This window comes from Podarcis liolepis (assembly GCF_965112155.1).
Source record: "Podarcis liolepis genome assembly, chromosome: 1".
Classification (NCBI taxonomy): domain Eukaryota; kingdom Metazoa; phylum Chordata; class Lepidosauria; order Squamata; family Lacertidae; genus Podarcis; species Podarcis liolepis.
The window spans coordinates 89130668-89141964 of record NC_139554.1 but is presented as its reverse complement, the minus strand read 5'-3'; the positions used below and the strand labels follow the sequence as shown (position 1 = coordinate 89141964).

The 11297-nt window shown below is 42.0% G+C and overlaps 1 protein-coding gene across 3 annotated transcripts in view; it reads left to right on the top strand.

The window, feature by feature from the left end:
* Nucleotides 1–587: 587 nt before the first annotated feature.
* CNTNAP5 (contactin associated protein family member 5) overlaps nt 588–11297 on the top strand; it is a 317753-nt gene continuing 307043 nt past the window's right edge. For 2 of the 3 annotated variants that reach the window (XR_014522322.1, XM_083488631.1), the window contains exon 1: nt 598–1012. Coding sequence is in view for 1 of the 3 variants with exons in the window: in XM_083488630.1 (XP_083344756.1) it covers nt 931–1012 (82 nt within the window). In the remaining 2 variants the exon portion in view is untranslated. Of the gene's footprint in view, nt 1013–11297 lie in introns of all 3 variants that reach the window. The other variant, XM_083488630.1, reaches the window with a different exon arrangement.

The window sequence follows — 11297 nt, the reverse complement described above, 5'->3', positions numbered from 1 at the left end:
GAAAGAGCCTCATCAGCGGTATCCTTCCTCCCCCCACCCCGCTTCCCTCTATGTGTGAGAAAGAGAGAGAAAGCAGAATGATCAACGCTGTCCATTTCGCGCAGCCTATGAAATGAGCTACAGAAACTCCTGCCACAATAAATTTCCTAGTTTTCAACTTGCAATAAATAAAGAAACAGAATGCAGCGCGGTGTGGAAAAAGAAAGAAATATTAAAATAGATAAATAGAGGGGGGAGAGGTTTATCTTTCCTGCACCTTTCATCTTCTAAGATCTCCCTTCTTCTTCCTTTGCAGACAGGGCCACACAGAGATTTGCAAATCGCCCCCCCCCCGCCTTTCCTCCGTTCCATCCCCACCTTCATTTGGGTGCTATCCTTCTCCCCCACCCCGCGCCGTCGCGGCTGATACACTAGCTGGCTCCCCTAACTAAGAGTGAGTGAGAGAGAAAGATGCTCTGGGCAGCCAAGTTCCCCTGTAACTCCGACGCTTATCATCAGGGCTTGATAATAGTAATGAGAAAGGATCCTCCCTAGCAGGCGGGAGGTGTGACGGGGAGGAGGAGGCTGAGCAGGAGGTGGAGTGAGCGCGCACGGCTCCTCGCGCCTATAAGGAGCTGTTCAGCTCCAGGCTGGCTGAATCCCTATCGCAGCTCCTGGAGGTGGATTTCAGGAGCTGCCTTATGAGTGCCTTTTGGCGTTGAGGCGCAGTTGCTTTCTCTCTCTGTGTCTCTTTGGACCTGCTGCTGCTGCTGCTGCTGCTGCTGCTGCTTTCGAGAAGCTCTGGGTAAGGAGGGGCAGAGGTGTCTTTCGCATTCTCCCTCTCCGGCGTCTTCCAAAAGGGTGCCTGGATGCCGGATGGAGTAAGGGAGCCAAGGCACAGCAGCCACTCTCTGAAATTGGAGATTACGCAGGCAGAGACGGCACGAGAAAATGGATCCTATCCCCCAACTCTTCAGCGTTTTGACTTTGCTGCTGTTCAGCTTCTGGCATCTTGGATTAGCAGCTACCAACTGTAAGTATCAAAGGAAGCCCTGTATCTCGCAGCCACCCGGTGCTTACACAACATTTGACGGGGAGGTCTGGAGCGGGGGGATGCTCTTTGGAGTAGTAGTGGGAGGGGAGGGAAAGAGAGAGAGAGCGAGAGCGCAAGGTGCGTGGCTCCCGCGTCTAAAGTTCGCTTAAGTGCATTCCCTGCAAATCGGCCTCTCTGTATCACTGAGGAACTAAGGTGATGGGGGCCTTCCATCCTGGAATGGCAGGGAATCTGCACATCCTTTCCCCTCTGCAATAGATATATGTGCCTCGGGCTTCTTTTTTTAAAAAAGTGCCTCCCCTACCTCCCCCTGCTACTTGCATTTAAACTGCTGTTTATTTATACTCCTGCGTTAAGATTTCATTTTTCATGCGGCTGATGATATCAAGGAAATGCCTTTAGTCACCTCGGTTGCCTTCTCCTGCTGAGTGTTTAACGATTCATAACTACACGCCCCTGCTTGCCAAACTAGATTGCGCCCCACTTAATTCTGTGTAACCCTACCTTCATGGAACGACCTCTCCATCCCTTACTGGAATCCTTTTGGGTTTGGTTTGGTTTGAGGGTTTTTTAGGCAGGGCATGGGAAAATATCTGAACCATCCTAACTGCATCTTGCTGCTTCACCTATCAGTCCTGGTGTCTATTTTCCCCACGCCAGGGCAGATTAACTATATTTTGGAATGTAGAAAGCCAGATCTTGACACAGCATGGCATTTAGACTTAGGAAGCCCATGTGACTGAACGAGTCCATAACATGAAGGGGTTGGTGTGGATTTTAAAAGAAAGAAAGAAAAACAACAGTGGTGCAAATCTGATGATAGGACTAAGACACTGGTACTTTTTATACATTTTTGCTTTTAAAAGCTGTTTGGCATACAGTTTGGCTCCTTGTGTCCTCCATTTGATAAGAAATCCCCATAACATCTGTCCTCCCCATGCACCCCCCTCAGCTTAAGTGTTGTGGGGGTATTGACCCCCTTTTGGTGTTGTACAAGGCATTAGGAGACAATTATTGTGATAAGATGTTCTGTGAAGTGCAGTGTCACTGCAAAAGGGAGAAACAGGGAGGCAAGCATGGATATATACCTTTCTTCAGATTCAGCCTTGGGGCTTTTGCCATGATGATCGTTTAGCATGACTGTGGATAGCTAACCATGCAATTAGCATGCTGAGTCCCATTGAGCTAAATGGGCATCAATCCCCTGGAAGTCTGCTGAGAATAGTAGCCCAAGAGTGTCATATATGCCAATGTTTTGCTTTAGAAGATGAAGGGAACAGGAGGATACAGTGGCAGTGTTTAAAATTCAGGATTTAAATGGAGTTGTTCAGAAAACACTGCTAGGTACGAGTTAGTTTGTGCAAGTGCTTCTATGCCAGGGGAAATGACAGAGGTCATATCTGTCCATTGAAGTAGCTGAGGATCCAAACTGTACTCCAGGAATTACTCTAGAATATGAAACCTGTTTTTAAAGAGATGCATTTTGCTAGACTTTTTTAAAAAAATGTTGCTTGGCTGTGTGTTGTTCCCTGGATGCAATTTATAGGAGTTTAAAATGGTGGGGATATATTTAAAACAAATGACATTCTTCATGCAGTGATGGGAGAGAACTAGCTGTTTCTCAAGTTCTAATGGGCTTGTGAACACTAGAGGTCACTCTTGCCTTTTTGATTCCATACCTTAAAAGCTGGTGGGGGCGGGGGCATTAAAAGAATGATATTTCACACATCTACACAAGTGAAGAAATAGAAGGCTTTAAATACAGAGGAAAAAGCAAATGCAGTAAGCATTGTGAATTGGTATCAGCCTTCCCAGTGGATGTGCCTTCAGGTTTGATTTTAATAAATAAAAAAATGAAGCAGGAAGTAAAGTTTTTCCTTGTTCCAATCACATTTGGTTAATATGGTTTGATAATGTTCAGGAATGCCAAAAGAAAGTGGATTTAAGCAAGCAGACTTGCTATCACCAAGCTGGTAATAAAGTTAATCCGTAACTTTTAAAAGGATACTCTGCTTTAATGAGTTTTACAATTTCATGGGTGACACTTTTAATTTCCCAGTGCCAATGAACATTCACATTGAACACACAAATTTCTCCCTATATATTTGGGATTCAATCTTTATAAAGCACAATAATTGCCTATTTTACTACACTGTACAGTTTTTACTTAGTCACTGAGCAATGAATTAGACTGGATGTTCTTTCCCAGGAGCTCAGTTAAAGATTCTTCCATGAAGCACCAAGAGTTGCATGTTTCTTCTGTATCCTAATGGTTTGAGAGCATGAACAAATGCTGAAGTGAAATTCACTTCAGCCATTAGGAAAAGTTTTCACTGTTCAGTAAGACAGGCCTTGGCATGTTAGTCAAAACCCAGAACTGAAATCAGACAGCTATAGCAAATTTAAATCACTTTTTAAAATTATTTCCTTTAAAATATCTGAATCACCACCCTTTGTAAGTTTTCTTCAGACGTTAACATAATTGGTGATACTTCCCTGCCCCCAGTATTTAGGAATATGTACTGGATTAGATGCAGAACTGCCATTCTGCAAATGGAAAGACTCTTTATTTTTACCAAATAGACTCTGTTCCAATGGAGGTTCCCACTAAATGGAGGTGAGAGCACTGTCTCACTGTTCTTAAAGATTCCCAACCCACTGGAGCAGATTTTGGATGGCACTAGAGGCTGAAAGGGCAATGACGGGTTTGTGAAAATTGCCTTTCCATCAACAACAGGGTAATTATTTCAGTGGAACTCTGCTCAGAGGAAATTTGGACTCAACCCAGTAATTATAGTACTGCTAATTTTTCTTGGGGTTTAGCTTAACGGTCATGCACAAAATTAAGTTAGGAGTGGGTGACACTGGCTTGGTGGCTTTACAACAAATGCTATGCCTGTTTGCTTGGCGGTAAGTTTCATTGTGTTCACTGGAGCTTGCCCATGAGTGCAGCCACAAATGATGTGGCTGTAAGTCTAGTTTCAGCAGTGCCACAGGAAGAGGACACAGCCCACAAAGAAAGATGCCAAATTTGATTACCCAGAGCTGAACTTTTAATGCACAAATTAACAGTTGCGGTAAGAGTGTGAATTTGTGCCCTGCAAATCTGAGATGCTTTAAGCTTTGCTTCAGTAATTGATTGAAACCCTAGTCAGCTCCAAATGGATAGCAGCAATTTCCATGGAACAAAAAAAAACCTCCACTTCCATGAATGCAGTATACATCCCAATAAATGATAACATCCATATCAAAACTGCCATCAATTTATCTGTTCTCTGTCAAGCATACTAGTTTATAGTAGCAATCAATTAGAACAGTCCAGTTTCCCAAAGCACAAATTGGAACTGGAAGTCAAGTTCTCTTGCTGGAGAAACTGAACTCTAGTCAGTGTAGAAACAGAGAATTGCAGGATTGAAAGGATCAGAAGGAGGTCAGTCAGATCCAGCCTTTGCACTAAGGCAGGATTTACCAGACTCCTACTAGATTAGCCCCATGTCAATCCAGATCATAATGTACCCTAGGCAAGGTGTTTGAAAACAGAGGTTCTTGCAGAATAAGGAATAGCTTTAACAAAATCCCTGGGGATTCCTTCCTTTTCTCTTATGTATTTCTGCATGGCTGACATTCAGCGTAAGATTACTATTTTCTTATTTCTTGTTAGCACATGGCAGTATTCCCACACTCTTTGTATTTTCGTAATTGAATCATGAAAGTGTGCCTGCGGTTATTTTCTTGATGAGGATATACAAGATTGCTAAGAAAACATCTCAAGAAATATTGTAATTCCAGCTACAGGATCTGCGGTCAGGGTCAATGGATATTCTTACAGACATTAAAGTTACTTCATTCTAATATAGTTCCAGAAATACCTCAAGGCTGGTTTCATAACAACACTTTATTAGATTAAATAACTACAGTAGCAGTGAAATTCCTCCCCAGGTTACTAATTACTGGGAAATAGATACAACACACACACACACACGTAATTGCAATATCACATATGCAATGAACAGCATTTTAATCCAAGTGAATATAAAGGTAAGCTTGCAAGAAGAAACCCTGGGAAAGTTCTCTGAGTTTTTGTCCTCATTCAGTGCTTTTCACAGTTGCCATTATACACACATGCTCATGCTCCTCTTTTAGTATTTAGTAGACTATCCTGTGATTATTTGGGGGGAGGGGATTATGGTTGTTTTTTAAATGAACAACGATGTTTGTGCGTGTTGATTTACACATGCACACAATGGGTTGTATCCAACTAAATCAATGGACTTACTTTAGTCATCTCCATTGAATTCAGTGGGTTTACTCAAAGTATGACTTACCTGGATATATTCCATAGTTTATTTGGTACACTCTTAGGTATCTGCTTATTCTGAACAAATTAAAATAACATATGAGAGGAAGAAATCTCAGGCTCCATAGGGCAGTAAAATAACAGTGAGTGACCAAACTGCGGGAGGCAGTGGAAGATAGAAGTGCCTGGCGTGCTCTGGTCCATGGGATCAAGAAGAGTCGGACACGACTAAACGACTAAACAACAAAAAGTGAGCAGAAACCAGGGGGCAACTGAGTTGAATCTTCTTCTGCCATGCCCCCTAAATCTGCTCTGGAGAGTCAGCAGAACTCCCAGAACAGGTCTAGCTGGCATATGGGAGCAAGAGAGGGACTTATATTGTCAAAATGGAGGAGAAGTTGGGAGGGGTTGTGTATTGCAGAAACTACTAGGATTGTATATCAGAGCACATGGTGCAGGAGGAGGAAACAATTGGTCCATCCATATAGAACTATAGATTCTCTTCCCCTTACTGTGGCTCTGTTGTTCCCTGGAAATGGTAGACTGAGGAAGATTTCAAACTATTAACTTTTATTGGATCAAAGGGTCATATCTGATACTACAATATATCTGACAGTGTGGAATACTGCTGAAATGATAACAGACAGATTCAGGACCAGTTCAGCTGGCATTTTTCTGTTTATGAAAATTTGGCCTCATTTTATTCAAAAGATCTCAACACTGATATTCCATTTTAACTGGAATGATAATCTTGTGACACCTTGTAACATGTTTCCTAAATTACACAGTTATTATGTATTGATCTCACAGTTTCTGCAATAAATTAAGGAGATATCCAAGTAGGAGGCAAATAGGTTTATTGTATTGAAAACAATCCAGCATTCTCTCTGCCATTAAAGTGATGGCAGCAGTATCTTCTCCACGGAGAAAGTCTTTTACAACCATCTGTGTGCTTAGGAGTTCTCTTTTTGAACAAAATAGCTTTTTAGGTTTGGTTTAGGTTTATTTCATTTGTACATTGTCTCCAACAAAGGAAGTCCTGAAGTGATTTACAATAAAAATAAAATACAATAATAGAATCATTAGACATGATTAAAAGCAGATTTCACAATGCAGTCGTATCACTGGTGCTGCCAAAATGCCTTGGAAAACAGAAATGTCCTTGCTTGGTGCCAACATGATGACAAGGTTGGTGACAGGCAGGCCTGCCTGGGGAGAGCATTCCATAAATTCTTGGGGGGAGGGGCTACTACTGAAAAGGCCCGTTTTCTTATTGCCCCCTTTTGGACCTCTCACAAAGGTGGCATGCAGAGAAGGGCCTCAGATGATGAAATCAGGGTCCAGGGAGGTCTGAAAGGGGAAAGTTTGTCCTTTGGCTATAGGGGTTCTGAGCTGCATAAGGCTTTAAAGGTTAAAACCAGCATTTTGAATTGGGTACAGGAGAAGCCAGTACTGTCAGACCTCAACAGCCTTTTGTTCATGCCTTGTTGTTCTAATTAGCAGTCTACGTAAGCTTTCATGATACCTGGATGTCTAATGGACACCAGTTTAGTACTTCAACAAGACATTTTGCTTTCTGAGATAAAGAATGAGATAGCTTCCCTTGTACAAAGCTGACCAGACTTGCATCCTACTTTAATACTAGCAATGAGATTGCCTAATGGTAAGGCTGGCCTTGCACCATTTGTCTCCCGTTGTGGTCGCATCACATTAAATCTGCCTACACACACACACACACACACACACCAGACTTCACAAATCCCAATTCAAAATGTATTTCCTTCCTAACCATTGACCAGTTGTGATTCCAAAGTGTGCAAACTGGATCTGATCTAGAGACCAATGTGGGGATCTGGGCAGGGGTTCACTCTGGAATCCATGCATTGCTGGATCCCTGCTCTCTTAAGGATTTGCACAAGCTGGTCTGTGGGATGCCTGTCTGTGTTCTTCAACAAGTGATTTGAGCTAACTAAGACTGCCTGTCTAGGATGTTTCTGTCACCACATGGGTTGAAATAGACCTTGCAGTTCCCACTGGGAGCATTGAGACTTGATGACATGCTGTTGCTCTCAAGTGAAATTTTAGATGCATTTTACATCTTTTACATTCAATTCCCCCTAAGACTCTAAAGGAGAATTAAGTCTACAATATGTCACCACTGCCTATTGCTTCCAGTGGAACTTACTTGCTCAGGGCTCTCAATGTGCTCCCTAGCCACTCTTAGGTGACTGAAATTCCATTTTTATAAAGTGGGATGATAGTCTATCACATGCATGAGCATTATAGATGCATTCAGTAGAATATGGCCTAAAGTGACTGTGGCTTGATCGTTATGGTATTTGAGTAATTCATATTTCTATATAACAACCAAATTTGACAAGATCCAGGAGGCTAATGTTTTGTCTATATTTAAAAGCAACTGAAGAGAACCACAAATGGGCCACTGCAACAACACTGTGTTTTAACCCCAGAGATGTCCCAAGATTAGACTTGTATCTGTAATTATAGCATTGAGAAGTAGTGCTTCTGTGGATCTTTCCAGTTTGACTTGTTACTCGGGACCAAATGAGATCTGTTAAAGACAAAGGTCTATTGCTTCCCATTTAGTGGTAGTGGCACTCACCCTGTGGAATGCCCTCCCATCAGATGCCAAAGAGATAAACAACTATCTGACGTTTAGAAGACATCTGAAGGCAGCTCTGTTTAGGGAAGGTTTTAATGACTGAGGTTTTAATGTATTTTTAATCTTTGTTGGAAGCCACCCAGAGTGGCTGGGGAAACCCAGCCAGATGGGTGGGGTACAAATAATAAATTATTATTATTATATTTACTAATCTAAAGATAGCTATAATGTCTTCTCCTTTTTCACACACTGAGAGCCAGTGTGGTGTAGTGGTTAAGAGCGGTAGTCACGTAATCTGGGAAACCGGGTTCGTGTCTCCGCTCCTCCACATGCAGCTGCTGGGTGACCTTGGGCCAGTCACACTTCTGTGAAGTCTCTCAGCCCCACTCACCTCACAGAGTGTTTGTTGTGGGGGAGGAAGGGAAAGGAGAATGTTAGCCGCTTTGAGACTCCTGAAGGGGAGTGAAAGGCGGGATATCAAATCCAAACTCTTCTTCTTCTTCTTCTTCTTCTTCTTCTTCTTCTTCTTCTTCTTCTTCTTCTTCTTCTTGGCATAGCATTTGTAGCCATAGCAGCTCCTACAGGGTGGATTAAGACTGCCAAATTGTAGGGAAATACACCCAAAGATTTTTGTGCAAGGCACCTTCATTTGTTTTTAAGCGAAGGAATTTTCTGCCGTAAGCGAAAACAATTTGCAAGCATGGTGCCCCTTTCTGAGAGGACGAAGCCCACCAAGTTTCAGAATGAGAGCTGTATTAGTTCTTCTACAAGGGCAGGCATTTAACATGTTTGGGTACAGACAGTAGGAATCATTGGGACGGAGTGTTGAAAAAAGAGCATGGATCCTCAGGAAAGAATGGGGTGTGGAAAATCTCACCTCCATCAAGGATCCTGTTACCCCAAGAGTTATTGATCCCCTCATCGGTTATTTGGCCATGCTACTAATTACTGTAAATGTGCCTAAAAATGTAACTCTGGCTTGTGGGTTTACATCCATGGACAACAGCAGGGAGAAAACAATGCCTCTATCATGTTGGCATTGGTGGTCCTCCTCATAATACATTTTTTACTCATTTAATATAAATAGTTTTTGTTTCTCTGATACTTCTCTCAAACTGGAACTTACTTTGAAATGTTGTTTTAGGCAAACTCAACACCCCCTCTAGTGGGTATGGATGTACATATGGTGTTATGGGAGTGTGTTATCTGTTCATAGCGTAACGCCCCTCAGAGTAAAACAAAATTATCCATTGTGTTTCCCCTTCTATAGATTGTTTTTATTTTTGACACTTTTGACACTTGGTTGTAATCTGAGAAAAGTTCAGCCATCCTTCTTCATAAACAAGGAATCCAGACTGGAAACTTCTGTTTACAAGTAAGCAGTGATGTATGCGAAGCTTTTTCTTTCTTTCTGACGAGAGCAATCCACCCACACATATCTCAGTTCACTAAGATCTCCATTGTTTAAGGAGCAGTAGTTTGTGATTTGTTATGATTGTTGTCATAAAAATAGAATAGATCTGTGCACACATGTGATGCCCATTTACTTAAACATTGATGCTGTGGGAAGATATTTTACAGAAGAGGTACCCAATGTGGTGCTCTGCAACTCCCATTAGACTCTGAAAATATTGGTCAATGGGCAGGGATGATGGGAGTCATCGGAACATCTGGGGAGCAATATGTTGACTACCCCTAGTTTAGATTTGATTTCTTTTTTTAAAGAGCTGAGCAGAGAACAGAACCTCTGGGGAATCTTAGAAAGCATAATCCTGGGAAGCATTGTTATAATTCATACTATTCTCTTCATAGGGTAAATTTTATCTGGCCATAATCCAGTGTACTGTCAAACACACTACAATCTCACTGAAATGAGTGCAGGGTTTAAGCATGCATACCATTGCCCTAGAATGTGACCCATCTGTTCCCACATTTTGGTTCATGGGAGAGCAAATATGATTCCACACACATCAATGATGAATCAATGTATATAAGCTTGTTTTATTATCCCATGAATAGCCTGGTGAGATCTCCTTCGTGTAACTGTGTAATGTCTGAAAACAATAAGCATAATTTTTGAAAGTAACACATAATAGGATTTTTCCTTGATGTAGCTCTAGTAATATGTGAAAGTTCCTAAATTATTTAAATAGGAAAACAATGATGCCTTTGTAAAAAAAGAAAAGCAAAAAGCCATGCAGTCTGAGTTTGGTAGACTGAGAGAAACAATAAACTAAACTTCCTTCCTCCCAAGTCGAGGGGAAGTGACCTATCTAAGCTTGGCAGGACAGTTTACTCTATATGGCCTTAACTCATTCATGTGTTAATTGGACTTAAGCACCTTGGTTATATGAGGTTGGTTGTTTTACAACATGCCCTATTTTGGCCAATAGGCTTAAGGGAGCAAGTTCCCAATAAAAGGTGGCCCTGCCATGAATTCTTCCTTCTATGTCTTTCCAGAAATCTGCACCCGGCCCCACCCCATGAGCAGAATGGGCTTTGCCAGTTACTACTTGTGAATGAGTAGAGCAGGGTCAGCAAACTTTTTTAGCAGGGGGCCAGTCCACTATCCCTCAGATCTTGTGGGGGGGGGCCGGACTATATATTTTTTAGGAAGGGGAATGAATGAATTCCAATGCCCCATAAATACATTTTAAATAAAAGGACACATTCTACTCATGTAAAAACACGCTGATTCCTGGACCGTCCACGGGCCGGATTTAGAAGGCAATTGGGCCGGATCTGGTCCCTGGGCCTTAGTTTGCCTACCCATGGAGCAGACTTTTTTCAGTGCACACAGAATGACTTCTGATTGTACCTTTTATCCCATTTATTTCACTGCTCTTAATTTGATTGGCTGTGGTAGTTTACTTTTTATTTGGCTGTTTTGGTTCATTTAGTGCAGGCAGTTAAGTGGTTTGGAGCATAGACGGCTCTGAGGACAGGGGGACACTTCACCAATCACTTCCTATTGCTGATCAGCTTGGTGGGCTGCTTAGTTACATTCTCTCAGGACTTATAATGTGCCACCTCCTGGAAGTTGAACATCTGTCGGGTCATACCCTCATGGCTTCCTTTTATAGAAAGGTGGTATCCAGACATGTCAGCTTGGGTGCTGGAATTGATCTTCATTTGCAGAAGGCTGTAGATTTTTTTACCTGTACCACTTCTGTGAGATGGGTACAATTTTTCCCCAATTCATATATATATATATATATATATATATATATATATATATATATATGCAGGTTTAGGTGTCTTCGGGTGTCTTCCCGTGTAAGAGTTGGGGTGTCTAGGCGACGTTTCGACGAGGTCTCACTCGTCATCTTCAGGCTGGTGCTTTC